At 37.4% G+C, this 27,386-nt stretch overlaps 1 protein-coding gene across 1 annotated transcript in view; it reads left to right on the top strand.

The window, feature by feature from the left end:
- Positions 1–27,386, top strand: part of TOX (thymocyte selection associated high mobility group box) — a 325,875-nt gene that overhangs the window by 251,782 nt on the left and 46,707 nt on the right. Inside the window, exon 4 of the mRNA XM_036264043.1 lies at positions 18,063–18,344. Coding sequence (XP_036119936.1) covers positions 18,063–18,344 — 282 coding nt within the window. The remainder of the gene's footprint in view (positions 1–18,062; positions 18,345–27,386) is intronic.

The raw sequence follows: 27,386 nt of genomic DNA, 5'->3' as shown, positions 1-27,386 counted from the left end.
ATTTTTTTGCCGCAATGGTAAATGGGATTGTTTTTTTAGTTTCTCTTTCAGTGAGTTCATCATTGGTGTATAAGAATGCCATCGATTTCTTGATGTTAATTTTGTATCCTGCTACTTTTCCAAATTCATTTATTGAGTTCAGTAGATTTTTGATGGAGTCTTTAGGGTTTTCTATGTATAATATCATGTCATCTGCAAATAATGACAGTTTCACTTCTTCCTTTCCAATTTGGATCCCTTTTCTTTTTTCCTCATGTGTGATTGCTGTGGCTAAGACTTCCAGTACTATGTTAAATAAGAGTGGCAAAAGTGGACATCCCTGTCTTGTTCCGGTTCTTAATGGAAATGTTTTTAGTTTCTGCCCATTGAGTATGATGTTGGCTGTAGGTCTTTCATATATGGCCTTTATTATGTCAAGATATGATCCCTCTATTCCCACATTGTTGAGCATTTTTATCAGAAATGGATGCTGGATTTTGTCGAATGCTTTTTCAGCATCTATTGATATGATCATGTGGTTTTGTTTTCTTTTGTTTTTTTATCCTCACCCGAGGACATTTTTTTCCATTTTTTGCACAGATAGAGTGGGAGGGAGAGAGAGGAAGAGAGAGAGAGAGAGAGAGAGAGAGAAACATCGATGTGAAAGGGACACATCGAGTGGCTGCCACCCACACGACCAACTAGGGCCGGGGACAAACTGCAACTGAGATACATGCCCTTAGCAGGAACTGAACCTGGGTCTCTCCGGACCGCAGGCCAATGCTCTAACCACTGAGCCAAACCGGCCAGGGCGATCATGTGGTTTTTATTCTTCATTTTGTTTATGTGTTGTATCACATTTATTGATTTGCAAATATTGTACCAGTCTTGCATCCCTGGAAGGAATCCCACTTGGTCATGGTGGATAATTTTTTTGATGTATTGCTAGATCCTAGTATTTTGTTCAGGATGTTGGCGTCTATGTTCATCAGGGATATTGGCCTGTAGTTTTCTTTCTTTGTAGCGTCTTTTTCTGGTTTTGGAATTAGAATTATGCTGGCCTCATAGAACGAGTTTTGGTACTGGCACAAGAACAGGCATATAGACCAGTGGAACAGAACAGACAACCCAGAAATGGACCCAAGGCAATATGCTCAATTAATATTTGACAAAGGTAGCAAGAGCATACAGTGGAGTAAAGACAGCCTCTTTAATAAATGGTGTTGGGAAAATTGGACACCTACATGCAAAAAAATGAAAGTAGACTTATACCGTACACCAAATAAACTCAAAATGAATAAAAGACTTAAATGTGACCCGTGAATCCATAAAAATTCTAGAAGAAAACGTAGGCAGCAAAATTTCAGACATCATACGCAGCAGAATTTTCACTGATACATCACCTAAGGCAACAGAAACAAAGGAAAAAATGAACACATGGGACTACATCAAACTAAAAAGCTTCTGCACAGGAAAAGAAACAATCATCAAAATGGAAAGGCAACCCACTGTATAGGAGAACATCATTGCCAATGATATATCAGATAAGGGGTTAATTTCCAATATATAGAGTGCTCCTACAACTCAACAAAAGGAAGACAAAGAACCCAATTAAAAAATGGGCAGAGGAGCTGAATAGACACCTCTCCAAGTAGGTCATACAAATGGCCAAGAGACATATGAAGAAATGTTCAACATCACTAATCATCAGAGAGATGCAAATTAAAACGGCAGTGAGGTATCACCTCACACCTGTCAGAATGGCCGCCATCAACAAATCATCAAACAACAAGTGTTGGCGAGGGTGTGGAGAAAAGGGGACTCTAGTACACTGCTGGTGGGAATGCAGACTGATGCAGCCACTATGGAAAACAGTATGGTGTTACCTCAAAAAATTAAAAATTGATCTTCCATTTTACCCAGTGACCCCACTTCTAGGAATATACCCTAGGAAGCCTGAAACACCAATCAGGAAGAACATATGTACCCCCATGTTCACAACAGCACTATTTACAATAGCTAAGATCTGGAAACAGCCCAAGTGTCCATCAGTAGACGAATGGATTAAAAAACAGTGGTACATATACACAATGGAGTACTATGCAGCTGTAAGAAAAAAAGATCTCTTATCCTTTAAGACGACATGGAGGGACCTGGAAAGTATTATCCTAAGTGAAATAAGCCAAGCAGAAAAAGACAAATACCACATGATCTCACTTATATATGGAATATAAGAAACATAACAGACCGAGGAAAACGGTAGACCCATAAACATGGAAGTAGGGCACAGACTGACATCCCTCAGAAGAGGAGGTGGGGGGTAGGAAGAGATAAACCACAGAACTTATATGCATGTACGCATAACCAATGGACATGGACGACAAAGCCGGGTACGGGGCGGGGGGTGGGGGGAATGGGGAGGAGGGTGTCAATGGGGTAAAAAAGGAGAAATATCTGTAACAAAAAAAAAAAATTACAAATAAAAAAATAAAAAGAACATGCATCTTCCTGTCCATAATCATTGTGCAGTATTGTGGCTGTGCAATGTGGACTAATTGTGTGCTGGTCTGTGGATACATCCTCACTAAGGAATGCATTTCTGCTATTTAAAGTCCTGTGTGACAAAGAGCAAAGTAAACTAGAATACAGTACTTGTCAGCTGAGAAGTTTGTTTGGTTGGACTTGTTAACAGAGATTTTAATATGCCAATAAAACAAATTGCTAATTCCCAAAAAGAATTCAAACTACCAGATTGCTCTTAGTCACACTTTTTTAAAAATATGATTTGATTATATATTGAATTTTTAAGATCTAAAATTATTCTTTACTTTAGTGGAAGAGCCATACAGTTATTTCATTTGTGTTCAATTTTATTTCATAATATCTTAGACAAATCATTACTTTTATGAAACCTTACCAGGTATAGACCATCAATAATCAGTGTGTCTAGTGTTAATCATACTGCCTTCAAGTTAAATTCTACTTATTTCCATTTTTCAAATGCCTTGCTATGTGTAAAAGCATTCTTAGTTCTCAGTGATGCTCATTGCAATTTCAGTGTAATGCAGAAAGACTCCTTGTTGCAGCATTATTTGCACATTTCAGTACCATCTGTCAGCCATTAGTCCCTTGCTCGGAAGTCATGCTCTCTCCTCTGCAATTCTACAGCAGTGTATATTTGGTTACAGGAAGTAATCCCCTCTGACTTGTATTATACTGTGTCTTCCTACACTGTGAGCTCTTCAAGCACAGGGATAGTCTTATCTGTTTCTAATTCCCTTAGGATCTTTCATAATACCAGGCACAGCACAGAGTAAGTGTTCAGTAAAATATTTCTAATTGAATTTTCTTCCCAAAATAGTACATTAAACTCAGTCATTCTCGCACAGCTGGTGTGGCTCAGTGGGTGAGTGCCAGCCCACGCACCAAGAGGTCACTGGTTCAGTTCCTGATCAGTGCACATGCCTGGGTAGCAGGCTCAATCTCCAGTGCGGGGCATGCAGGAGGCAGCCAATTGATGTTTCTCTGTCATCAATGTTTCTCTCTCTCTCTCTCTCTCTCTCTCTCTCTCTCTCTCTCTCCCCCTCCTCTCTCTCTCTCTAAAAATCAATTTAAAAAATTTTTTAAAAATTTTTTAATAAAATAAGTTCTGTCATTCTAGGTTCTTGCTGCATCTTCCCAAGAAAGCTTTTCCAACCATCTTTTGTTAATGGAACATTTGAAAACATCAGGTCATACACAGAGTCAATAGTAAGGGTGCCATTGTTATGATACAGGCTTTGAGGTCCAGCAGCCTATGACAAATTCCTGCTGGTCCACTAACTGAATAATGGAAGAACCCTTCTCTGGTCCTTTGGTTCTTCACAGGTGTGATGGTCTCACCTGGCTATTGTGAGAGTTAAGGAGGGCAATGCATATAAACTTCTTAGTACTGTGTTCAATATATAAGTTGGGGCCAACGAGTATTAGATATTATTCATAAAACAATTTAAGACCACAATTACCAAAGGCCAGCTAGCACTGAGCAGTTGAGGACACTGACTAATCTGTGGGTGATTACCTATTTATTAGAGATAGCCCAGTTCAAATTTGTGTGCTCAGTATAGCTTTCTGGAGAAATAGATTTAGAATATAAAAGTATACTTGCTACTTTTTATAAATGTTACCCAAACTTATTTTATGTCATCATCACATAGGGTTATAATCATGTAGAATTAAGTATTTTTAAACTTTTTAGACAATAATTATCAAATTTTAACATATATTGGATACACCTTTAACTTATAAATGACAGATTATTCAAATTCTTAATTTTAGTGCTTTAAAATTAGCCTCTGTTAAAACCTAATTATTGGTTAAGTGGGTCTAATGTTAATGGACATTGAAAGATCAAAAACATTGAAGATATTTGTCCAAATTAAAATTAGAACATGTAGCTCACATATTCTAAAAGAACATGTGTGCTTCTGTAATAATAATTTTATTATCACCAAGTTACAGGATAGAGTTTTAATTATGACCTTTATATCAGCAGAAGCCATGTATTTGGGATTAAAAATCTATTGCTTTAACTAGTCTAGTTAAAGACTATGGCGTGATACATTCTGGGCTCCAACTTTTATAAAAACCAGAGAACACTTCTAATAACACTTTTCTAATTTCATGGTTCAGTGCACAGTCAGTAAAGATTTAAATAATTCAGAAAGAAAGCCTATTCTCTTTCTTTATTAGAAGTTTGAGTCAGGCAAATTCTTTGGCATTTAATAGGTTTTTAACCCTTTTAATAACTTTTTATAATGAAATTTATTGGCAGTTGTTTTAAAGAAGGGGTTATTATATTAGCATGAATTGCAGTCAGTAGTTTTTAATGATTGGTTTTTGAGACCTTGACCTTATATGACTCAAAGTGTATAAAAGCATAAATGAGTGAATAATGTTAATATTAACTAAATTACATATACCAGAAATATAGACTGTATAAAACTACTTTCATCTTATTATCTAACATGCTATAAAATTTGGACAGACAAATATTTAAATTTTTTAATTGTTTTAAAGAAGCTTAAGGTCACTTACAGAGTCAGATACTTTAAAGAAACTAAAAGACATTGTAATTTTTCTAGACTGATTTTACCAAGTTATTAATACTATACTCCACAGAAGAGGATTTCCAGCCTTTTCTTATCTTAGTTTCTGCTATTTTAATGTTTTATATATATTATTTAAAGGATTATTGAAAGATTTCCATAATAAAATAGTAATTTTAAATTTTATTTTTGTTCAAGTCCCCAATAAGTTGGGAACATACAAATATTCTGCACAGGGAAGCTATCTGGCTCAACAGAATATAAGGTTTTAATTTTGCTTCCTGTGATGTACTTTTAAGTGAATGTCATGTGTATCTAATGATTTAAGAGCCTCTAAATGAACTCAAAAATCACTTTTCTGAACTGATGTTAAGAAGTCAATATTCCACTTGACATCTCCACTTTTACTAACATCCCATTAGCATTGCAGCAGAAAGTATGAAATTCAGTTAAATTTTCAGGTTTAAATATAGTATAAAGAATCATTTCAGCTGACTTGTGATCCTATAAATATACAGAGCTAATTCTCCTAGGTAAACCACAACTCCCAAAGGGCATGTCTCTCAGCATTCTCCAATTTTCTTATCACCTATCCTTCCAATTCATTCTTTTTGTTTCAATGCACACAATCTTTTGAAAGTATTCTGAAAATAAGGCCCATTGTTCAATCCCTTCCCTGGGCACATCAAAGCAGAAGAGATGTGAACAGATATTAGCATGTTTGAATACATTTTAATATAAAATTATAGCCCTGGCCGGTTTGGCTCAGTGGTTGGAGCGTCAGTCCACAGACCAGAGAGTCCTGGGTTCGGTTCATGCTAAGGGAATGTACCTTGGTTGCAGTTTGTCCCCGGCCCTGGTTGGAGTCGTGTGGGTGGCAACCACTCGATGTCTCTCTCACATCGATATTTATCTCTCTCTTCCCCTCTTCTCTCCTGTTCTATCTGGAGATAAATGCAAAAAAAAAAAAAAAAAATATCTTCAGGTGAGGATTTACAAAAAGAAAAAAAAAACATCCAAAAGACATATATATATATATATGACTATAGCCCTATGAGTAAAGTACTGCCTCAACTTTGTAGTGCAGCAGCAAAAGACACAGTTTATGCAGTTGGTAGGTTTGGGGGCGGGGGGGGGGGGTTGGAGTTTATTGACTCTAATCACAAGTAGATTCAGAGCAGATTCAGAGACTCCTATTTCCAGAGGTATACAGTTTTGTAGGAACTGCTAATTCAGATGTTTGGGGAAGCACAGGATGGACCAGCTGCCCTCCAAACCTTTTTAAAGAAGACAGAGCTTTTTGTCCATGAGCTTTCCTGTCTTGCCATCAACGGGGATTATGAGAGATGTGCTCGGCGGTTAGCAGTCCAGCTCGCCTGTTGCACGTTTCCCTGTTTCCTTTGTTTGAGCCGAGCACAGGAGCCCTGTCAAGGGCTCACAGAAGCACAGTGTCAGGCTTGGTGTTATGGATGTTGATAGTTTAACAATAACAGTGGGAGACCAGTCGTGTTGGTATGTGCCTCAATGTGAGAAAAAACATCTTTCCAACTGTGTGACGAAAAGGCATCGCTGTACCCCATAACCTCCTGGCCCTCATCATGATCCAAAAGAGAGACTTTATGTACAGAGTTGATGGAAGAGAATGCTGTACTAAGAACTGGAATACCTTTTATACATTACATTTTTTGAACTTTGTAGCTACCAGTTAGCCTATTAACCTTGATCAGAGAGCTATTAAAATTCAGGTTATAAGTTCAACCTTTATCTGATCTAAATTTACTTTCACACAGTGAGACCCTGTGCTCTATGACATACACTGGGCAGCTTATCCCAGGGAAGGTCTCCACTAACACAAGCATTTGGAGACCAGAATCTCAGTCACAACTATTCCCATGGCTCATTGTGAACTAGAACTAGTCAAGGAAAGAGACTCAAAGATGATAACAAATGATAAGCATTAGCATCTTTCACAAAAGGTCATGCATGTGAGCAACCACCACAAAAATAAGTTTATGTTTCATAAAACATCTTCATCATTATCCCAGCTTGTCCTCACAATCACACTTTAAAGCAAGCATTCAAGCCCTGACCAGTTTGGCTCAGCGGTTAGAGTGTCCACCAGCAGACACCCCAGAAGGGTCATGGCTTCCATTGTGGTCAAGAGCATGCACCTGGGTTGCAGGTTAGATCTACAGCCCCAGTCAGGGTTATGTGGAAGGAAACCATCGATGTGGCTCTCTCACATCGATGTTTCCTCTCTCTTGCTCTCGCTCTCGCCCTTTCTGTCTTCTTCCACTCTCTCTAAAAATCAGTGGAAAAATATCCTTGGGTAAGGATTAACAACAACAAAATCAAGCATTTAAGGTCAGTACATTTTTCTCATATTTACATACTTATAACTTACCAGTATCATCAAACAAACTATATCAAACACTTATTTATTATATTATCTATCCCCCCACACACACATATGCTAGACAGTGAGCTGCATAAGGGCCAAGATTTCAGTGTGCTTGGTCAGTGTGGTTCACCTGGTACCTAGAGCGGTGCCTGGCACATAGTAGGCCCTCAATAAATATATGGTGTTGAAAACTTGTTACCACCATTTACAGAAGGTGAAGAAGTTAGACAATCTGTTAGAAGCAGAGTCAGCCTGATGATGTCATAAGCAGGGTTCCTTCTACCACCTCCCATCTAGAAGAAGGAAGAAAAAGAAATCAAATAAAAAGGTATAAAATTGATTTTTTTGGTTATATTTATAAAAGTGAATCCAGATGCATACACGAGGGCAACTAAGATGCCTCTTTCTAGAGGCTATGAGCCGACACCTGGTAAAGGACAATGAGGACATTATAGGGTGGGGCTTCCTCCCTCCCTCTGTGGCTTCCTCATAGTCAGTGTCTGATCTTTGGTTCATCCCTGGGAGACAGTGCAAAAATTTAACTAATTAAATTAAAAATTGGTCAAATGATCTTGACCAGTGTAACTTTTAGCCATGAGTTTCTAAACTCTCAATGACATTTTTCTCTAACACAAAATCCCTTGAGTAGTAAGGGTCTCTCTCATGGAAAAGGTCACAATGAAGAAGAGGCCACAGTTTGAAGGAGGAGGGTGGTCAGGCATTGTGGAAGTTTCTGTGAGGATAGCGTTTGTGTTTTGAGATGGTTTGAATCTTCTCCAAAGTTGGTGGTTCTAGAGAGAGCTATGTCCTCTCATTTGGCAAACATCTAATGAGTTGTGCTCCAGAGTTTTTGCTTTCCTATGATAATTGGTTGTATAATAACTATTTATTCTAACTAAATTACAAATTTTCCATTTTAGTGTATTATAAAGAAATCTGAATACTAAGTGTTCATATTGTCTTTTGGAAGAAAAATAGATTCCAAAGGTCAAAATCAAAAACAATTTTGTTTTGAAAACTTTACAGTTGAAATCGAGTTATCCTGACCCAATATAGAGGATTAAAATTTTTTTTTTTTAATAAAAATGTCCAATCTTTTTTAAGCTTCATTTTTCCTAATCTTTAAAAATATAGCATATGCTTTGCATATGTATTTTTCAGATTTCTTCTCTTTTGACACTAAGAATCATTCCTCAATGTCTGAAGTCTAATAGCAAAAAATGTTAAAGTTTATTTAAAGTACACATTTTTAAATAATAAATAAATCACACAATGAGGCCATGCAGAAACAATTTATTTAATTTGTTTGGACAACAAATAATTTAGTTTGCTCTTGGAAATGCATTTAGGAAAATAATAAATAAAATTTAATTATTAAATTTACCCACACATTTGTTCTGGTATATACATTTACATATTAATTGAATCCCTGGCAAAAATATGCAATCAAATTAGAGAATTAAATAATATCAACATTTACATTTTTCTCATAGCCTCTTAGAGTGCATTGTTCCTGAGAAAAACGGAACTGCTTAGTCTTGCTGGCCTGATTAATCATGCAAGGCTGGGTGGACTACCAAAAGCAAGGCTCAGAAGTCTTTATTTAGATGCTAAGGACGGCATGTGTTTGATAGTGTGTGTACAAAAGGAACGGAGAGTGCACACTTGTCACAGCCTAAGCCAGCAGGGTCTCTTCCTAGCCCTAGGGGAAGCACTCAACAGCAAAGGGTGTCAAATGCTGACAGACAGGGGTAAATGGAAGGGCTTCAGAGATTCCTCACGTTCTCTTGTTCCTGCTGCAACTGGCACACTTCCAGGCCTTGCCTGCAAAGACCACAGAAAGCAGCAGCTGGTGAGCCACATTAGCAAATAGGCCTCAGGCCTCCCCATGTTCCAGGCTCTGTTCACCAACTGCTGTTCATTCAAACAGCTGGATCAGAGCGAGCCAAGATGTCGTTAGGGTTTTATGTGTACAACTGTTTTGATATGGATTGTCTGCTAGCGGCAGAGATAATGATGGCTTTCAAGGCTCGCATGTTGGACCGGGGAGGATGCTGGTATTTGAGAGAAAAAAAAAAAAAAAACAGAGTCTGGAAAGATTGTCAAATACACAGCTTTAAACACTGAAATGCAGGCCTTCAGTTGTTCTGGTGCCATTCAACTGCACAGTTTTAACACTCTTTAGTCACTAATGCAACAAATGTTGTTTCAAGGATTTTTTTTTTTTTTTTTGGTATTATAGTTACACCAATATGTTACTCATTTTTAAAAGTAATCCAAGATGAGCAACCTGGGTATTTTTTTTTTTTCCTTTTCAAAGAAGATCCAAGGAAATTAAAGTGCAAATTCATGCTGAAGCCTGTATCAGAGTGCCTGGAGTTTGTCACATGAGCGCTGTCCCCAAACTGGAGTTCTTATCCCTGTAGGTCATCGGGCAACCAGAGATAGGAACATGGTGTTAGCATCAAGCCGTGAATTACAAGGCAGGTCATGAGAGAGAATATGTGATATCTGCTTTGGTTTCCTAATTGATTTTAATTGAGCTTCTGCTTTCCATTAAGTGGAATAAGGTTTTGAAGAACTCAAACAAAATTTTCTCTTTATCATTATAATTTTCCTCCATTATTTTAATTCACATTTTTTAGTTCCTAGTAGAACACTATTAGTCCTCAACAGAAAGCTGTAAAATCTAGGGAAATAATTCTGATTTTCAAAAAGTGTAAAATCTAGTACCCACTTTCAACAGATTGAGTTTCCAGGATGGGGAGGTACATATTACGAGCCATTCAAGGGAATTTGGGATTTTCTCACGATTTCTAGGCTGCATGTTTTTTTCTGGGCTACTTCGTAGCAATTTGAGAGGTTTTATTATCATCTTCTGCTGGAACCCTGTGGGGGGAATCTAAGAGGAGCTTCAAACTGTGACCAGACTTCCAATGGACTAGCCAAAGAAGCTTAGCCCACCCTCGACCCCGGAGTCCTCTCAGATGCCTGGTGAAGGGGATTCAGCTAGTGTCCAGGTGATCTCAGAAGCATTAGCAAAGGACTTTAGTAACTTGACTCTCAAACCCAGTACCACATTCCCTTCCCTTCCACCAAAGCGTTCACCCCAACAGCAGGTCAAGGCCTGCTCTACAGGAGAAGACTTAGTGTGAGGACAGTGGCAAAGAGAAAAAGGATAGAAAGGGCGTTACTGATGACTCGATACCACACCCTGTCTCTGCTTCAAAAAGACCCACAGGACAGAAAACTTGAGACCGAATCAAGATTCAGAAGATTTAGATGTAGCTGTCATTATTGCCTATATCAGGGAGATCCTTCTGATAATATTAACATGGAGAATAATTATGACAAGGAGTTGATTTAGCTATAAATCTTATTCTCGTACTTTTTTTGCTTGCTACTAATTTTAAGGTCATTATACAGCAGCTTAAGTAAGCAACTCTCAGCCAGGATAGACTGTATACCAATATTTAGATAACCTATGATAGAAGTTCTGGGATGTCTTTTTCTGCCTACGTTGGTGCCAGTAAATTATAAGGAATTGATGTTGTTTGCATTTAAATGACTTCAATATACTTCAGATCCTTTTTAATTTGACCCAAAGAAGCACTAATAGGTCTTGAGTGTTGTCATTGTGTTTTAGAAGCCTGAAGTCAGGAAGATAAAACCCAACATCAAGAATTAGAAGCAAGAAACTTGTATGGAAGAAATGTAAAAAAGAAAACACTGGGTGGGTTGGCTAGGTTAGAGCATGGTTAGTGCAGGGTGCATTAACAAGATTCTCTAGTTTTCAAAAATTTGAGTTATAACATTTTTTAATGTGTTATTTCAATTTTTAGTAGCAAATTTGTGTATAGGGAAGGTATCTTATTAAAATTTGAGATATTTGAGACCTTTTTTTTTAAAAAAAAAAAAAAAAAGCTCCATTCAAGTCTAAAATGCCAATGTTATGCAGGACTGTCAGCTGAGAAAAAAGGAAACTCAGTAGGCTTGAAATCACAAAATGAGAATTACACATATTAGAAAGTACATTAAGACACTAGAGTCCTGAGAATTTAGCAAATATAATCCCCAAAAAATGAAGGATTTGTAATGTATATGTGAAGCCAGCATCACCAGTCCTAACTGTGCCTGGCCTACACATCTACTCAGTGTAACTGAAGAAATATGTCCTTAGCCCTGGCATGTGGCTCAGTGGTTGAGTGTCAGTCCATGCACCGGAGGTTGCTGGTGTGATTCCCAGTCAGGGCACACGCCTGGGTTGTAGGCTTGATCTCCAGTAGGGGGCGTTCAGGAGGCAGCTGATGGTTGTTTCTCACATCCATGTTTCTCTCTCTCTCTTAAAAAAAAAATCAATAAAAAGCATTTTAAAAAGAAATATGTGTTTAGTACCTAGATTGTGCTAAAATCTCTGCTAGATACTAGCACTACAATGGTCAACAAAACAGATTCTATCCCTGCATTTTTGAGTTTATCATCTGTTAGGGTATATCAGTTAAATTAGGTTCAGCTATATATAATAGAAAACTCAAAAAGACAGAGATTCTGAAAAGGATGAGCATTTACTTCCCCTTCACATTAAAGACTCACACAGGAAGTAAATTGCCCAGGCCCCGGTGGCTCTGATATTGGTAGAAGTGGAGATCTTGCGATGTCTCGAGAAAAAGAATTTCCTCTGACTCCCTCAGGAGGATGACTAATGACTATTAATGTCTATTAGTAACCTCTGGGTTTCTAATGTCCCATCTCTGCCCGTCTCGCCATGGAAGAAGTCCAATCTTGTCTTCAGCAGGGCCAGAGTAAAGGCCATTGCCCATAGTTTCTGCTCCATGTTAAAGTCCAGGCCAGGCCAGGATCCTGCGTGTGGAGTCCGCACAGCCGGCACCATGTGGCTGCTATGGCCACGCGTCTGTGGAGGGAGAATGCATTAATGTTTGGGGAGTGCAAGTCACAGGACAAAAGAGGAGCAAAAGAGAAAGGGTTCCTTTGCCTTCTGGGGTTATAACCAGGAGCTTCACCAATGTACGTTTCAAGATTCCATGCACCTGCAGTGGTTTCACCACCCTAACCAATTCTCTTTTCCCAGGTTAGACTAGCAGGCCTCTGTGGTTCAGCGCCACCCCCTGAACCATTTTTACTTTATTGCCCATGTCCTTCTCTTCCCTTGCTCCCCACCCCACAACAGTCAAGGAGGGGAAAGGAAGGGGTTCTCCTTGCTGGGGCAGTGATCCCCGGAGAGTGTGTGAAGCTGGAGCTTCCTGCTGAAGCAAACAGGCCTCCGCTTCCCAGCTGAATATGCTCAACCATGTCTGACTCTCCTTTGCTTTCTTTTCTTTATTAATATTAATAACTAGTTGATTACGGCGATAACAGCTCCATAGTAGACACTCATGCAACCTGTGTGGGCTATGTCTTAAGGTCCAAGACATTTTCCCAAGCTCTAATCACACTCACATTTTTGGCAACAGAAAAGAGCAAAGGAAGGTGGATGTTTCCCTTTCTCAGAAATACCACACAACACTTTCCCTTACATTTCATTAGCCTCAGCATTTCATATGGCCATACAAAGCTTCACAGGAAGGTAGAAATTGCCCTCTGTTAGCCAGCTTCTTGGCTAGATAGCTAAATACTGGAGGCCTGTCCCTCAGGACAAAAGTATGAGTGTCAGAGGGTACAGCTTGGGTTTCTGCCATGAGGGACATAGACATTATTCAAATTTACTTTTCATGTGAATAATGCTAGATCAAGTTCACAGGAAAAAAGAAAAATCATCAAACTGGTTATAGCTCATACTTGTAGCATTTATGCCTTCATTTATAAAATGTCTCAGCAAATATTTTAACTTGAAATATCTAATTTAATTAGTCATATACTAATCAAGAATGCTCTTTAGAAAATATATACACGGTAGACTAAGAAACTTCAAAGTGATGTCCCATAAAGAAAGTACAGACAAAATGCTTTGGCAGTTCAGAGTAGAAAGGTTCTTAAAGCTTTGCAGATGAGCTGATTTTTTAACTTGACTTTAAAATATATTCAGGGTTCAGATATGTAAGTATTATAAAAAGAACAACTATGTAAAATTAAATAATCATATTTCATTTCTGCTTTAATTTCTGTTGGCAGAAAGATTGTTTAGCCTCTCCCATTCTCAATAAACTTGTACAAAACAGTCATCCTACAGGGCCACCTCAAAGGGGAGTTACAAGGCTCAATGGGGGAAAATACTGTGCAAAACACAAATCGCTGAGCAAAGTAAGATTTTTTTAAACTGCTTTTTAAAACTTCAGACAGCAGATGCTCAAAAAATGAATGCTAAAAGAACAGCATAGACAAAGACACATGTTCAAGGGGGAGAGACATAGGCAGAGAATAGCAATTAATTGGGTTTGGCTGAACAATAAATGGTGTGAAGAACAGTTATAGGCAATAAGGTTTATTTGGAATCTTCAATAGCATGCTAGACAGATTAGACCTAATTTGGTAGGCAGATATTATTGGGAAGATTTTTAGTCTATAGCTCATGAAGATTAATTTTGCAATACTCTTCATGGTGGATGTGAAGAGATTCTTTTTAGTTAAGTAGCTATTGTAAGTGAAGAGGTAATGAAGGCCTGAAATACATGAATGGGTGTGGGAATAAAAGGAAGGGCAGATGGGAAGGATATTTCAGAGTAGACTCAATGGAACTCGCAAGAGTTTGAAAGAAAAAGAAAGAATCAAAAATTACTAGAACATTTTGAGTAGAGGTGACCTGGAGAATGGAGGTGTCATCAACGGAAATTGGACACATTGTACAAAACAGATTTGAGAAAAAAACATTGTTCATGTTTCTAGCAGAGGTGATATCCAAATAGTGAAGTGTAGCAGGCAGTTGCAGTTAGACCTGGAGTTTGGGTCAGAAATGTACATTTTAATGTACAACATTCCCCATTAACAAAACCATGTTGAATCTTATCTGTGTGGAAGAAATGTGAATCAGAAACAGAATGTTAGAGAATCATTTAGGGGTGAGAAGTTGTAGGAAGAAAAGTCAATAGAGGAGTCATGAAGAATCAGAGAGAAGAACAGTTGTTTTTAAGCATGACTTAAGTGAATTATTCACAATAAGTTAAAAATATTAGAGGTTAATAGGAAATAGTATTTTGCAAGTTGAGATTGCGTATTTAACATTAAGACTTGTAATCAATCAATATCTATCTATAAGAAAGCCATTGATGAAAACATTTGCTTAGCTTCATGAGCTACCTATTCTTATGTGTCAGTAATCAGATTCCACCCAGTTTGATTTTCCCCATATTATCTATTAGGCAGTGATTAATTCTGAACTGACTCCTATGAAAGCAAGGGAAATGAAAATACCCCTTCTAATTCACTAATGTCACCATGGGTGTTAAGATCTGACTATTTCTGCCCAGCTGGTGTGGTTCAGTGGTTGAGCATCAACCCATGCACCAAGAGGTCACTGGTTCGATTCCCAGTCAGGGTACATGCCCAGGTTGGGGGCCCAATCCCCAGTGAGGGGCATGTAGGAGGTGGCCAATTTATGTTCTCTCTCATCGATGTTTCTATCTCTCTCTTCCTCTCCCTAAAATACAATAAAGAACAAAAAAAATTTTTTTAAAAAGATCTGACTATTTCTAAGTGCATCTGACAGCTAAGAGTGGAGTATGTACTCTAATTTGTGCTCGCCACCCTCCAAACAGGAAAATTGTTTTTTGATTTGTTGTTAAAGCTGATGTCTGACAGGCCTAACACAATTGGTGACAAAATATTTTCAACTAATGATGAGTCCGTTGAAAATGAGGTTCCTGTTGAGTACTTCACTGACCCTACCCAAATTGATTCTTTACCCCTCTTTACCCACCTTCTTCTGCTAACAGTACAAAGGTGGGAATACAAATTTTAGTACTCAGAGATCTACCCACAACACTAATTAACATGAGAAAACAATTAAAAATTACAAAATGTGAAAGAGATAACTGCTATGAAGTAAAATTGCTTTAGACTTCTGAAGACGGTTATAGTCATAAATCTGAAAACTATATATAAGTGAATTTAAAAATCATTCTCTGCAATATCACATTAAAAACTGAAAGAGTGAGATTAAGCAGTGAGCTCCAAAAAGATAAGTTATAAACCATTCATGCTTTGTCACTTGAGATTTATGGCAAGGAGAAATAATGATGTCCATTAGCTAAATACTTTTGGAAAGATAGTTAAAATATATATTTGTTAATCAACATGTTTAATTTGCAGGACTATGAAAGTGTGTTCACCTACAAACACACATGTTTGAACGTGCACATGAGTGCTTTGTTTGGTGCAGGGTTGAGAGAGGGGTTGCCCTGTATAGACAGTGTCCATATGGGAATCCATTACTCTGTGCTCACAGTGAGAGCTGTTCCACACAGACTCTAAGAAAAAACACAATTAGACTTGAGGACATGAGAGAGTAGGCCTGGAGATTCAGTACATACTGCTTCTTCTGTGTATTTTCAAAAGTCAGTCCTGATTTTTATGGAACCCTCCAACAGTGGCACAACTTGAAGGATATCTGTGAAAGCTAGTATAATTTCATATGGAAGGTCAGATTATAGAAGTTATGGGAACAGCTCAGAAGGAAAAGAAATGATTTTAGTAAATATGAGTGGAGGCAACATGAATGGACTAGATAAGAACAATCAGTGGGTAGACAGCATTTGACAAGGTGTTTTGATTATTTTTAGTTAACTATTACTCTCTCGGTGCAATACAGAAAATGTTGAATCAGCTGCTTAATACAATAGGAAGTATCAAAGAGTAGAATTGAGAGATACAGGTTTTGACTCCAACTCTGGCCTGGGGAAGTCATTTAACTTCTCTGGGATTTATTCATTTCATCTATCTATCTATCTATCTATCTATCTATCTATCTATCTATCTATCATCTATCTATCTATCTATCTATCTATCTATCTATCTATCTATCTATCTATCTACAGACATTCAACAGGCTAGTACTATGGCCTCCCCCTAAGATTTCTCTTCTATGGTCAAGAGTATGTCACTAAGGGCTTCTGCAGCTCTGTCACTGAATAGTAATAACTACTTGATGAGAGTCTTCATAAAAAGGAGAACTATGAAATACTTTTGAAGGATTGGAGGAATATAGTTTAAATTAAGTGGGGGTGGTGGTGTTTCGGACCAGAAAAGCAACAGGTACAAAACCATGGACCATCATAAGTCCTCACCAAAAAGAGCCAGATTGTAGAATATTTAGGACTGCATCTGAAGATGAAGCAGAGTAAGAGCTGCAAAGGTCTGAAGGGGTGACACTGCCTAACGACACCTTACCGTGGAGTCCATAAACCTGCCACAGACAGAATCCTCTCTGTCACACCATCAGTTTCGGATGGAACTAACTAGGTTGGTAAAACGACTAGAGAGCATTGATAGGAAATGATTTTATTACCAAAAAGAAAAAAAGCCGTGACTAAGTTATTTAGTTGACCTTTACAGATTTCCATGTCATAACATTTGCAGACAGGTAATTAATTACTAGGCATTCTGATACCATGTGGAATTTTTTTTTAATGAAACCAAGAAAGATAACATTATTACTTTTATTTTTTTTTAGTTCCAAAATGTGACTTTAACTACATATCCCTTCACTGCTTTTCCTTTTCCCCCTCTTGTTTTATGAACCAAGAATTGCATGAACTCTCAAAGGCCCCCCAGAGTGAAAAAACTGAGCAGCTTCTATAAGTACCACTAAGTATTCCCCATTATTCTAAGTTTGAAAATGTCAGAGAAATGTTAAGTGAAATCCACCATACTCCTCTTATACAATATATTTGACCTCTAGTTACGTTAAGAGCTTCATCCTCCAATGCTTTTAATTCTAATCCTTGCAGAGACTAAATTCATTGCTTGAATTACAAGAGTGAGTCTCATTAAGGCTAAAAAGCAGTGACCCAGATAGCATAATGGATTAATACGGTGACCTTGCAACATTAGAGATTCACTTTCAAATCTGACTATGCAGTCAAATCATTTCAATAGTCAATTAATCAATTGGTTAATACCAATCTGTGAGTGTTCTGAGTCTGGAAGTTAGTAGATCATTTTGGCCAATACCAGCTATATAGAATTAAACTGAGAACCACGGTGCTCTTAACTCCCAGACCTTGCTTAAATAATCAAAACAAAGAAAGGGTTTCAGGAATTGCTATGAATATTGTAATCACTAACAATTATATAATTTTGACACTAGTAAGCATCGGTATTTTGAAACTTATACCATAAATATTTATTAATGATATGTTTATGTTTGTTTAATGAAGAAGGGCTATAAATATAATTAATCAGCTCTTGAGTAATGAACTGTGATGTTGATTGAATTCTCAAATTCTATTATTTTGGTAGCAGCACCTTTAGGGTGATGCATGCTATTAGAATTATTCTACTCTGGAGAGAGGGTGTGGGAGGGGATGCAAAAGTGTATAGCTCAGCAGGACATCCTACAGAATTTTAAAGTCTAAGGACTATTTTTTTTTAATTTATCTAGAAACATATTTGTGAAAAATTATTCCTATCCACTTTTTTTGTAGATGCAAGATATACGGAACCCAGAAGGAACTCAATATAGCTCCCATCCCCAGATGGCAGCCATGAGACCAAGGGGTCAGCCTGCAGACATCAGGCAGCAGCCAGGAATGATGCAGCATGGTCAGCTTACCACCATCAACCAGTCCCAGCTAAGTGCTCAGCTTGGGTTGAATATGGGAGGAAGCAGTGTCCCCCACAACTCACCATCCCCACCCGGAAGCAAGTCTGCAACTCCTTCCCCATCCAGTTCAGTGCATGAAGATGAAGGCGATGAGTCCTCTAAGGTAGGACTAGGTTATTTTTAGGACCTATAGGAAATGCTTGTTGCCTAAACAGGTATTCTTCGATGCCTTCCTTGATTGGTGGTGGGTGCAAGTTTATGTCATCCAAATTAAGAAACATTGGTGGGAGATGTACTTTTTTGATTAAATATGAGGTTATAAACGGAATGAGTTGAATCGCCTTGTCCAATTACATTTTTAAGTCCCTAATAAATCTTTTAAAAACAGATGTATTAAACATAAAAGTAAGTTTCACCCGCAAAATATAGGACCTTCACTGTGAGTAAGGGAGAATAACTCTTATAGGACTCAACATCCAAAATCAAGCTGAATTCACCACTCATTCAAAAAAAATCCTTTTCAATTTAGCCATTTTATTTTAAGAAGGCAACATCCCTAGGATGCAATGATGGCTGTGTGTGTGAGCTTACTGTTTAGATAAAATTTTTGAAATCATCTGACCCAATCATTTCATATTGAGGATGAGGAAAGTAAGGGATAAGGATATTAGATGACTCCCTTTCAAAGAAAAAGCCTGTGCAATTCATTGCTTACCTGTTGTTAACCCCATGCCAAAATGTTTGTCTGTTTGTCTGTCTGTCTGTCTGTCCGTGTCACATTAAGTTATCTGTATAAGAAGTTGTGTCTTTAAATGTCCTTGGGTTAAAAAATTGGCTGTAGAATTCTTTAAAGTATTCGAGGCAGCTTTTTAAAATGACTTCACCAAAACCAAGTGGGTTCTCACTCAAAAGCCCAAAAGTATCTCCTTATTGCTGAGCCTCTCAGCCAAGCATCTTTCAGATTTGTCCGAGTGAGGGCCTGGTGCGCACCTACCATGGAAAATGCTTACGTTCACAAGTGTACTTCTTGTTCCCTCTCTCTTTTTAAATATTACTAATAAATTGTCACTGGTCTCAGACCTTAGATTTCTTTTTATTTTTGCCAGAATTTTGTTTATGGGAAATTAAACTTGTCAACATGTTACCAAAGGCAGCACTGTGGGATTCTGATCTCCTGTGTATGGTTAACACACATTAATTTTGTAAAGATCCAGATAAATTAGTAACAGATTTATTTAGCCTGATAACAAATATAAGTCTGCCATATTGACTATATCTTATTATTTTTAATATTCTTAATGCTCTGGCTTTTTTTTTTTTTAGAGCCTTAATTTTGCAAAGAATGCCCCTCCCGCGGCTAGCTCATTCCTGGAGGTGGTGAATGATGCCACTGTGAACACACTTTTGATAAACAAACCAAGCAATCCAGAGCCCACATCCCCAACCATCTCCTTTATCAAACCCTTATGCCCTGGCCAGTTTGGCTTAGCGGTTGAGCGTCGGCCTGCGGACCAGAGAGTCCCGAGTTCGGTTCCTGCTAGGGGCATGTACCACCAAAATAAATAAATAAATAAACCCTTCCATAATTTTCTTAAGAAAGCGTATATTATTCTAATGGTATTCAACAACCATTGAGGGCCTGGGCCCTAATGTGCACTTCAAGAATTTGGGGCTGATGATTTAGATATTGGATTATGCATGGATGATTCAAGTTAATGTCTTAAACATAGGTAATATGCACTATACTGAAAGAGGAAAAATACATTCTACTCACCCTGGCCAGGTGGCTCAGTTAATTAGAGGGTCATCCTGTACACCAAAAGGTTGTGGGTTCGATTCCAGGACAGTGCACGTACAAGAGGCAATCAAGTGATGTTCCTCTCTCACATCAATGCCTCTCTCTCTCTTTCTCTCTCTCTCTCTTCCTCTCTAAAATATCATGGTAAAAATTATTTGCACATCTGGACTATATCTTTTTAAGAATTCTTGCTAGCATTTCAGAAAATTAACATAAAATTAGTAGCATCTTCTGATAGGAAAGTTTGTGCAGGATTATTCTTTCTTACAACATTTTCTACACTCTTCAACCTAAACTAGTAGAAGTCTGAGTAGAAACCAGAAATTTCTGGAATTAACATTCACGAATTCTGCCATTTTCTATTGGCCCATAAGGTCCATATCTTATAATGTTGCTGAGGCATGAATTTGTACGTTATGAGCTTCCAAGCTGGTGTGAGAGTTTGCCAGTGAGTAGTTTATCCAACCACTCAGTATCCGCATCTCAAAAGGATTCATAGCTCACTATTAATGATGGTGTAGCATTATATGATAGAACCTATATTCTTTTTTTTTTTTTATCCTCACCTGAGGACATTTTTCCATTTTTTGTTCAGGTAGAGTGGGAGGGAGAGAGAGGAACAGAGAGAGAGAGAGAAACACTGATGTGAAAGGAACACATCGAGTGGCTGCCAACCGCACAACCAACCAGGGCCGTGGACAAACTGCAACCGAGGTACGCGCCCTTAGCGGGAACCGAACCCGGGTCTCTCCGGACCGCAGGCCGACGCTCTAACCGCTGAGCCAAACCGGCCAGGGCATATATTCTGTAGGAGTATATTCTTGAGTTAGTGATGTGTGAAGGCTTAGGGATGGATTTCTCAAGAATGCCCTCTTCAGAATGGTGTTTTGTCTATACAAATATTCCAAAGTTTATGTTTTGTTTACATGTATTTTCGAACTCAAGGATATCCAACCTCCCATTCCAACTCTACATAGTATTCTTCACTTTCATTCCAATGCAAGATCCTTCTTACCCATTTATTCACCTTATAGTTATTAAATTAATGCTAAAAAAAAAATCCACTGACAAAAATGTTGAACATTCTTCATCACACTTAAAGACTGAACTGGGGTTTTCCCCTGTATATGTGAGCAGGATTTATGTGGAGTGTTGTGTTGAAACAGTTTCGTTTAAACATGAAATAGCGTTAAATCAAAAGAATCATTTAAATCATTTCTAACAAGAGAATTAAAAAAGAATATAACTCTCACACCAGAAAAAAGCCTCTAAAGCTTCCCTTTTAACACTTTATGCTCTCTTAAGCAATTACATATTAATTTCAGTTTATCTAATTGAACAATTAAATGAAATAAATTTGTTTTGACAGAGAAATACTGTAAATACCACAGTGAAATAAATTATCACCTTATAAACACTACCCATGGTTCTGATTGCCATGGAGCTGCGTTGACAGCCTTAAGTCATAAACCAGACATACAGTAAAACATCAAAGACATATAAACTTGGGTAGCTTGTGGTTCTAAGCCTACAATCCAGTACTTGTAATACAACAGACGCTTTAAGACACAAAGTCTCCAGCATTGCACGTATATTTTTACCACATTTTTTTTTCTTTAAGAAAATTATGGCCTAAGAATCACAATTTATATTTTTATCCTTTTACTTTCAACTTGTCTGCTTAAAATATTCTTAAGTTTTGTATGTGTCTCTTGTAAATAGCATATGTTTAGATGATCTTTATTTCAAAATAAAACTGATTTCATTTACATTAAAATAAGTGCTAAATATCTGGGTTTATTTCTTCATTAAGTATGTTGTTTTCTATTTGTTCCACATATGTCCTATGTCTTTTTTCTTTTTTCTTACCTTGTTTAAGATTATGTCTATTTTGCTAACTCCATAATTTCCCATTTTAACACTGGAATTTTATACTGTTTCTGTTCATTTAGTGGCTAACCCCTGACACACAAACACATAAAAGTATAACATTGGTCAGTATCTTTACCCTTTTTATGTTACTCCAAACACTCTCCTTCTAAATTATGCTAGAGCAGTTATTGCTGTTGTTTAGTTTTATTTTAATTTAATTAACTTCTGTAAATTAATAAACTTCAAAAAACATTATATTTATTAATTTTAGTCTATGTTTCCTTAGACTTACAGGTTTGTTTGTTTTTTTCCATCTGACATCATTTTTCCTATCCCTTTAAAATTTTCTTTCATGAGAGTCTGTTGGGAATATAACTACCTTAAAAAGTACTTTCAGTGGATATAGAATTCAGGTTGACAGTGATTTTCTTCCATTGTTATGAAGATGTTAATTACTCCACTGAATCCTGATTTTCATAATTGCTTTTGAGAATTCTACTGCATCACTGTCTTTCCTTTTAAAGTGATCTGTCTGCCCTGGCTAGTTGGGCTCAGCGGTTAGAGTGTCAGCCTGGGGTCCAGAGAGCCCTGGGTTTGGTTCCTGCTAAGGGCATGTACCTCGGTTGCAGTTTGTCCCCGGCCCTGGTTGGTCGTGCGGGTGGCAGCCATTCGATGGGTCCCTTTCACATCGATGTTTCTCTCTCTCTCTCCCCCCCCCCTCTCTCCCTTCCTCTCTCTCCCTCCCTCCCTCCCTCTCCTTCCCTCCCACTCTATCTGAACAGAAAATGGAAAAATGTCCACAGGTGAAGATAAAAATAAATAAATAAAGTGGCCTGTCTTCTTTCCCCTCTGACTAGTTATAAGATCTTCTCTTACCTTTGTTGTCCTTCAAATTCACTGTGATGTTTATGGGTTTCTTTATATTTATCCTGAATTTAAAAAAATTTTTTCATCAGTTCTAAGAAATTTTCAGCCATTATTGTTTTTCACATATTTCCTCCTGCCATTCCTGCTCCATCCTCATCCTGTAACTCTGATAAAACATATGCTAGGCTTTCTCATACTGTTCTCTATGACTTGCTGCTTTTGTGGTTTCCATTTCCTTGCCCCTCGGTATTACATTCTGATTAATTTATTTAAATAAATTTCCCATTCGCCCTGGCCAGTTTGGGTCAGCGGTCGCAGTGTCAGCCTGTGGACCAGAGAGTCTCGGGTTCAGTTCCCGCTAGGGGCACGTACCAAAAAAAAAAAAAAAATTTCCAGTTTATAATTCTTTTTTCAGCAGTATCTAATCTGAAACTAAAGCTGATCTATTGCGGTTTTAATTTTAATTATTTTATATTTCTGGTTTTATTTGGTTTCTTTCTCAAATATGTTTAGACTTTTTCAGTTATTTGCTTTTTATCTGTGTGCTTAATCTCTTTTGTTCCTTTAAGCATTGGCTAATTCCTATACAAAAAGTCTTTTGGGGGTTGATCTTACTCTCTATGGTTGCTGCTGGCTGTTGGCTTTAATGCCTTGTTTCATATTGCTTTTTTGCTTTTGGAATGACAGCTGATATTAATTAGGACTTTACGAGGCTTCTATTAGACCTGATTTGAAAGTGGATCCATCTGAAGATGATTTGTGTTTGCTTTTGCCAAGCAACTTGGACCATTACAGTCTAGAACCGTACTTGGCTTCAAGTTCTTTAAATCGCCCAAGTAGTATAGATTCAGGGTCTAAACTGTTACAAATGCTGGCTTCTGTTTGTGGATGATCACAAGAGATATGTTTCCCCTTCTCCATTCAGTGTCATCCTTGCAGCTTCTGGGAGGGCACATACAAGAAAAATAATTTTATTTCCCTCTTAAACTGAGACTGTAGTTCTTTTCCATCCTGACTTTAATAGGAACTCTCCTGCTAAACATCCCACTTTTGGCAAGCAATGGGCTTTGTCTTCTATCTGCATTTCACTCAATTTCACCAGGTTTAGCAACTCTCTCCAAGATGAAAGCTAGCGTCAGTGCTTTGCTTATTTATCTGGGTTCCTGCTTTCACTTACTGTTTGCTTTTAAGAGTTTCATACTAATTTGCTAGTTCCTCAATGCATTTGCTTTGCCATACTGGACAGAAAGAGAAGTTTTTTTCTCAAAGGCAAATATGATAAATCACTAGAGCAACAATTACATAAGTCTTCATAAAAGCACTTTCTATCACTGTTCTAAAAGCAAGAAGATTCCTGGAATAGAGTAAAAATGATAAGCAGACAGGTTTCTATAAACATTCACAGTGGAATCAAGCAGTGTTAGAATCAGATGTCAGGTGACATTATCTAGCAATAGGACAAAATATTTATAATTGGGACTTCAGATTCTGGTATTTTCACATTGAACTGTGTTTATTATTCAGTTGTGCAACACTTCACATGCTACAACATGCATGACATTTCTAAAGAATTCCTTATACCCCAGCAACTGAAAAAATATATGTTCCTTGTTTATTCAAAATAAAGTGTCCCATCAGTTAAGGCTGAGCTTAACAAATTTGTCCTGGAGAAAATAAAATTCAGTCAAGTAGCCAGTTAGTACTCAATTTCAAGTAATTGCTCCTGAAATTCATTCAAGTATATACTAGGATAGAATTTCAAGGTGCGTTTGTTCTTAGGGAAACCTATATGTGATTGGGCATATTTGATTAATTCATAAAATAAAAATTAAGTGAGGCTAAACATAGGTACCTGGTATTTTATTCAGTAGGATGCTATCTCAATAGCATTGCATTCTTTGGAAGGCAGGAGAAACTCTCCATCCAAAATACAAGGAACTAAACATAATGTCCCAGATAGTCAAATTTAGATAAGACTGAATGAATCCAACAAAATTTATAAATGTAACTAATAGGTGTATAAAATTGCAATGAACTCTTTTCCTCATTTTAAAGCTATTTTTCCTGAAAGTAGCCCAAATTTCAAATATCTTACATAGGCTACTGAGTATCTTTGCTAAACTCATCCTAAAATAATAATCAGCTACGTTTGGCAGAATTGAGGATCTTTAAGAAATGAATTTGCTTTACCAACTATGATACAAATACAATGCTCCACACTTGTGAATCATTTCAAAAGTATAGCATCTCATATATGTTTTTCTATAATCGATGTTTTGAGTCACTGAATGTACTGTTTTTATTAATGATAATAATAAATCTGTTTGTAAAATGAAAGAAGTATTACAGCTTTGCTGATTTCACAGTAACTAGATGACTTACTTTCCATGCTTATTTGAAATTATTCTCATAAGGGGATTTTAGATGACATAGTTTAGGAAAAAGAGAGAGAGAACGGATTTAAGTAGTAGCAAAATTTTTTACTCACAGAAACAGTACCATTACAAAAAGTGTTGTGATACTTCGTTTCTATGGTGAAAATTTTATAATATTTACTTTCTATGATAAGAGTTATAAGTGGAGTTCTATGTTGTTTGTTCAGCCTATTATGCAGATGGTGCTTGATTAAAATCTATTTTAAACTACAGCGATTACTGCAAGATAGTATGCATTAAACAGCTCTCCCAGCTCCATTCCAGGCTGTGGGACCGCTGCAGTTTATTTTAAATATGCGTGTAGACGTTTCTAACTTCTCCAGGGACATTTCAATAGCAGTGATTCTCTTTCCTTGAGAGTCTCAGCCCCTGTACTCTGGATTCTTAAGAAGTATGAGCTAAGCAACACCGTTAACACATGCTTTTTTAAAGTGAAAAATTATTGTTTTCTTGTAATAAATAAGTTAAACATATCACTATAATTAAGCAATAAGACATAAAAGGAGGTGGATTACCAGAAACCTAATGATACCTCCAGGGGTTTCAGAAGTAAATCTATGGCTAAAAGTAAGTTACCAAAGCACATGCATCTGTGTAAAGCTTATGAGAGAGTAATATTTTTATGTATTGGTATATGTGTTTTTTATTTGTGCTTTAATTGTGAAAGAAGTCTATGGGTGATCAGGATAACAGGTAGAGCCTCAACCCAGTCATATTCTTAGTTGCTGTGATTTTCATATAACTTTTATGTGTGTTTTCAAATGCCCTTCACTTTGTAATTCTAAGCCTTCACCCAATGCTCTAAAAGAAAGAAGTAGAAATGTGTGATGCTCCACTGATGTAAGACGACATAGTGAAGTTGTGAGGATGGAAAGGTTCGCGGGACTTGGTCCTTTCATTGCGCTTGTCATCGAGGGGAGTTTATATATTTGCATTTCATGGCTTCTCTATTCTAAAGACTATGGTGTTGGAATCAAACTTAACTCTCTAGTTTTGGACCCCTAGTAACTTTATAAATATTGTACTCTACAATAACGCCCAATACACAATGCTGTGCTGTCTAATACAGTGGCCACTAGTCCTGTATGCCTGTGTACATGTAAATCCAACTACTTAAAATGAAATAAATAAATTAGTTCCTCAGCTGTCCCAGCCAAATGTGCTCTATAGTCATATGTGACTAGTAGCTACCCTTTCAGAAAGCACAGAGAACATTTTCATCTTTCCAGAAAAGTCTATGAGATAGTGCTACCCTGGACTTTAGGAGTTGGGGCCTTTTAGAAAATTAGGACCAAAAATTATACACTTTCATCCATCTAAGTAAGGATTCAGGATCCAGACAATACTCAAAATTAAGGTCCAGGGACACATTACGAATCCATTTAGCTAATTTTTCCACCACAGTCATATTCATCATCATTGTGTTCATGCCAAATAGTGGTCAAATGAGCCAGGTATCTTTCAGTATGCAATCCAATACTGGCACATAAGTGGGTCCAAATTATAGCTACATTTCTTTCATCAGGGAAGTCTATGTATTTTTCAAATGTGTGGTGAAACTACCTCCAGAAATAGGCCTTACACATTCCATATTCATTATCCAGAACCTAAAACAGCAACTCACTCCTGTAGCCTCCCAAACAAAAGAAAAATGCAAAATGAAAACAAAACCCCCACAGATCAGAAGGTAATACCCAGTGGTCGTGTGGCAGCCTTAGCCTTCATGGTACTGTGTGTGCATTTGGATACATGAGACACCAAACCACAGCAGGGAGTTTTCATTGCATTTTGGTACATCCTAAAGTGAAAACAAAGATAGTGTGCAAACCCAAGCAAGTCTTTATACAAATAACATTGAGCAGTAGAATAAATGAGTCCCTGGATGGCATATTTAAAAGGAAGGTCTGTCAACATGCTCTAGCTTTCAGGCATGGCAAAGACCAAAGTGATGTAATGTTGTGACTGGCTGGTAGTCTGGCCATAATGGGGATGACACCCCAGCTTCACAGCTTAATGCCTCTTGGGTACTCAGAGATATAGCTGAAGCTCCAGGGTAATACTCCATAACACATAAATGGTATCTCTTGAGCCTTGAAAATGTAGAGGCAGAGTCATGAAATGTTTGCTTCCACTAAATAAAACTCGCAGATTGAGCAAGACTGCACCTGGCTCACCCTACGGGACAAGCCAAGAACGTAGGGAAAGCCTCCAGATAATGAAGGGAATCAATTAG

This window comes from Molossus molossus, unplaced genomic scaffold (assembly GCF_014108415.1).
Source record: "Molossus molossus isolate mMolMol1 unplaced genomic scaffold, mMolMol1.p scaffold_m16_p_16, whole genome shotgun sequence".
Classification (NCBI taxonomy): Eukaryota; Metazoa; Chordata; class Mammalia; order Chiroptera; family Molossidae; genus Molossus; species Molossus molossus.
The sequence above is the reverse complement of the archived record's forward strand: the minus strand, read 5'-3'. Positions and strand labels throughout refer to the sequence as shown.